The following is a 1,804-nucleotide window of genomic DNA, read 5'->3' on the forward strand; positions in this document are numbered from 1 at the left end:
GTTGGAGCCAGACACAACCTCTATTTCGAAGACTCCATACAAGATGGCACCAGAAGAGTTGAGGGAACTGAAGGTCCAATTGCAGGAGTTGTTGGACAAGGGTTTCATACGCCCTAGTGTGTCACCATGGGGTGCACCTGTTTTGTTTGTGAAAAGAAGGATGGATCGTTATGACTGTGCATTGATTACAGAGAGTTGAACAAGGTGACCGTCAAGAACAAGTATCCCCTTCCCAGGATTGATGACTTGTTCGACCAGTTGTAGGGAGCTATGGTATTCTCAAAGATTGATTTCCGGTTAGGATACCATCAGTTGAGAATAAAGGACAGTGACATAACCAAGACAGCTTTTCATTCAAGGTATGAGCATTATGAGTTCATAGTGATGTCGTTCGGTCTAACGAATGCTCCAGTAGTGTTCATGGATTTGATGAATATGGTGTTCAAGGAATTCCTCGACACCTTTGTGATTTTTTTTATTGACGACATCTTGGTTTATTCCAAGACAGAGGCCGAACTTGAAGAGCATTTACGGAAAGTTTTGGAGACGTTAAGGGCCAATAAGTTGTATGCTAATTTTTCTAAATGTGAGTTTTGGTTTAGGCATGTGTTCTTTCTAGGGTATGTAGTATCGAAGGAAGGTGTCTCTGTGGATCCTGCAAAGATTGAGGCAGTTACGAGTTGGGCTCGTCCAACCATAGTCAGTGAGGTGCACAGTTTCTTGGGATTAGCAGGCTGCTATAGACTATTTGTAAAGAACTTCTCTCGTATAGCTGCCCCATTGACTTATTTGACCCGAAAAGGAGCAACTTTTTTTTGGAATGAGACATGTGAAAACAGTTTCCAAGATCTCAAGCAGAGGTTGGTTTCAGCTGTAGTTCTTATAGTACTAGATGGATCAGGTTACAGCGACGCGTCCAAGAAGGGTAGGGATGCATACTGATGCAGCAGGGCAGAGTAGTTGCTTACGCTTCACGTCAGTTAAAGATGCACGAACAAAATTATCCCACACACGACTTGGAATTAGCAGCAGTGGTTTTCGCTCTTAAGATCTAGAGGCACTACTTATATGGAGAGAAGATACAGATCTTCACCGATCACAAAAGTTTAAAGTACTTTTTCACTCAGAAGGAGTTAAACTGAGGTAAAGAAGGTGGTTAAAGCTGGTGAAGGATTATGACTGCGAAATTTTGTACCACTCGGGAAAGACAAATGTAGTAGCAGATGCCCTAAGCAGAAAGGTGGCTCATTCAACAGCCCTCATTACTAGACAGACTCATTTGTGTAAGGAGCTAGAGTGGGTATAAATTGCAGTGGCAGTGGGGAAGGTCACGACATAGTTAGCACAGTTATTAGCACGACCGAGTCTAAGGCAGGGAATTATTAATTCATAGCATTATAACCCTTATCTAGAGAAGAGAGTTCGTAGGGTGGAGTCAGGCCAGGTTGGCGAATTCTCGGTATCAGCGGGATGTGGTCTCCTCTATTAGGGACGTTTGTGCGTGCCAGCAAATAATGATCTTAAGAATGAGTTGTTGTCAGAGGCTCACAGTTCCTTATTTTTTATTCATTTTGGCAGCACTAAGATGTATCAGGACTTGAAACATTATTATTGGTGAAATGATATGAAAAGAGAGATTGTGGAGTTCGTTAGTAAGTGCTTGGTGTGCCAGGAGGTGAAAGCCCTGAGGTAGAAGCCAGCAGGCTTGTTACAGCCATTGAGTGTGCCAGAATGGAAGTGGGAGCTTGTGTCTATGGACTTCATCATTGGGTTGCCACGGACAGTCAAAGGTTTCACGGTAATT

General features: G+C 43.1%; 1 protein-coding gene across 1 annotated transcript; it reads left to right on the top strand.

Annotated features, from left to right (window-relative positions):
• The first annotated feature begins 270 nt into the window (after nucleotides 1-270).
• On the top strand, nucleotides 271-942 carry LOC120072006 (uncharacterized mitochondrial protein AtMg00860-like). Its single transcript, XM_039024431.1, has 2 exons — nucleotides 271-359; nucleotides 603-942. Exons 1-2 carry the CDS (start codon nucleotides 271-273, stop codon nucleotides 940-942), a joined length of 429 nt encoding a protein of 142 aa, XP_038880359.1.
• The last annotated feature ends 862 nt before the right edge of the window (nucleotides 943-1,804 follow it).

This window comes from Benincasa hispida, chromosome 2 (genome assembly GCF_009727055.1).
Source record: "Benincasa hispida cultivar B227 chromosome 2, ASM972705v1, whole genome shotgun sequence".
Lineage (NCBI taxonomy): Eukaryota > Viridiplantae > Streptophyta > Magnoliopsida > Cucurbitales > Cucurbitaceae > Benincasa > Benincasa hispida.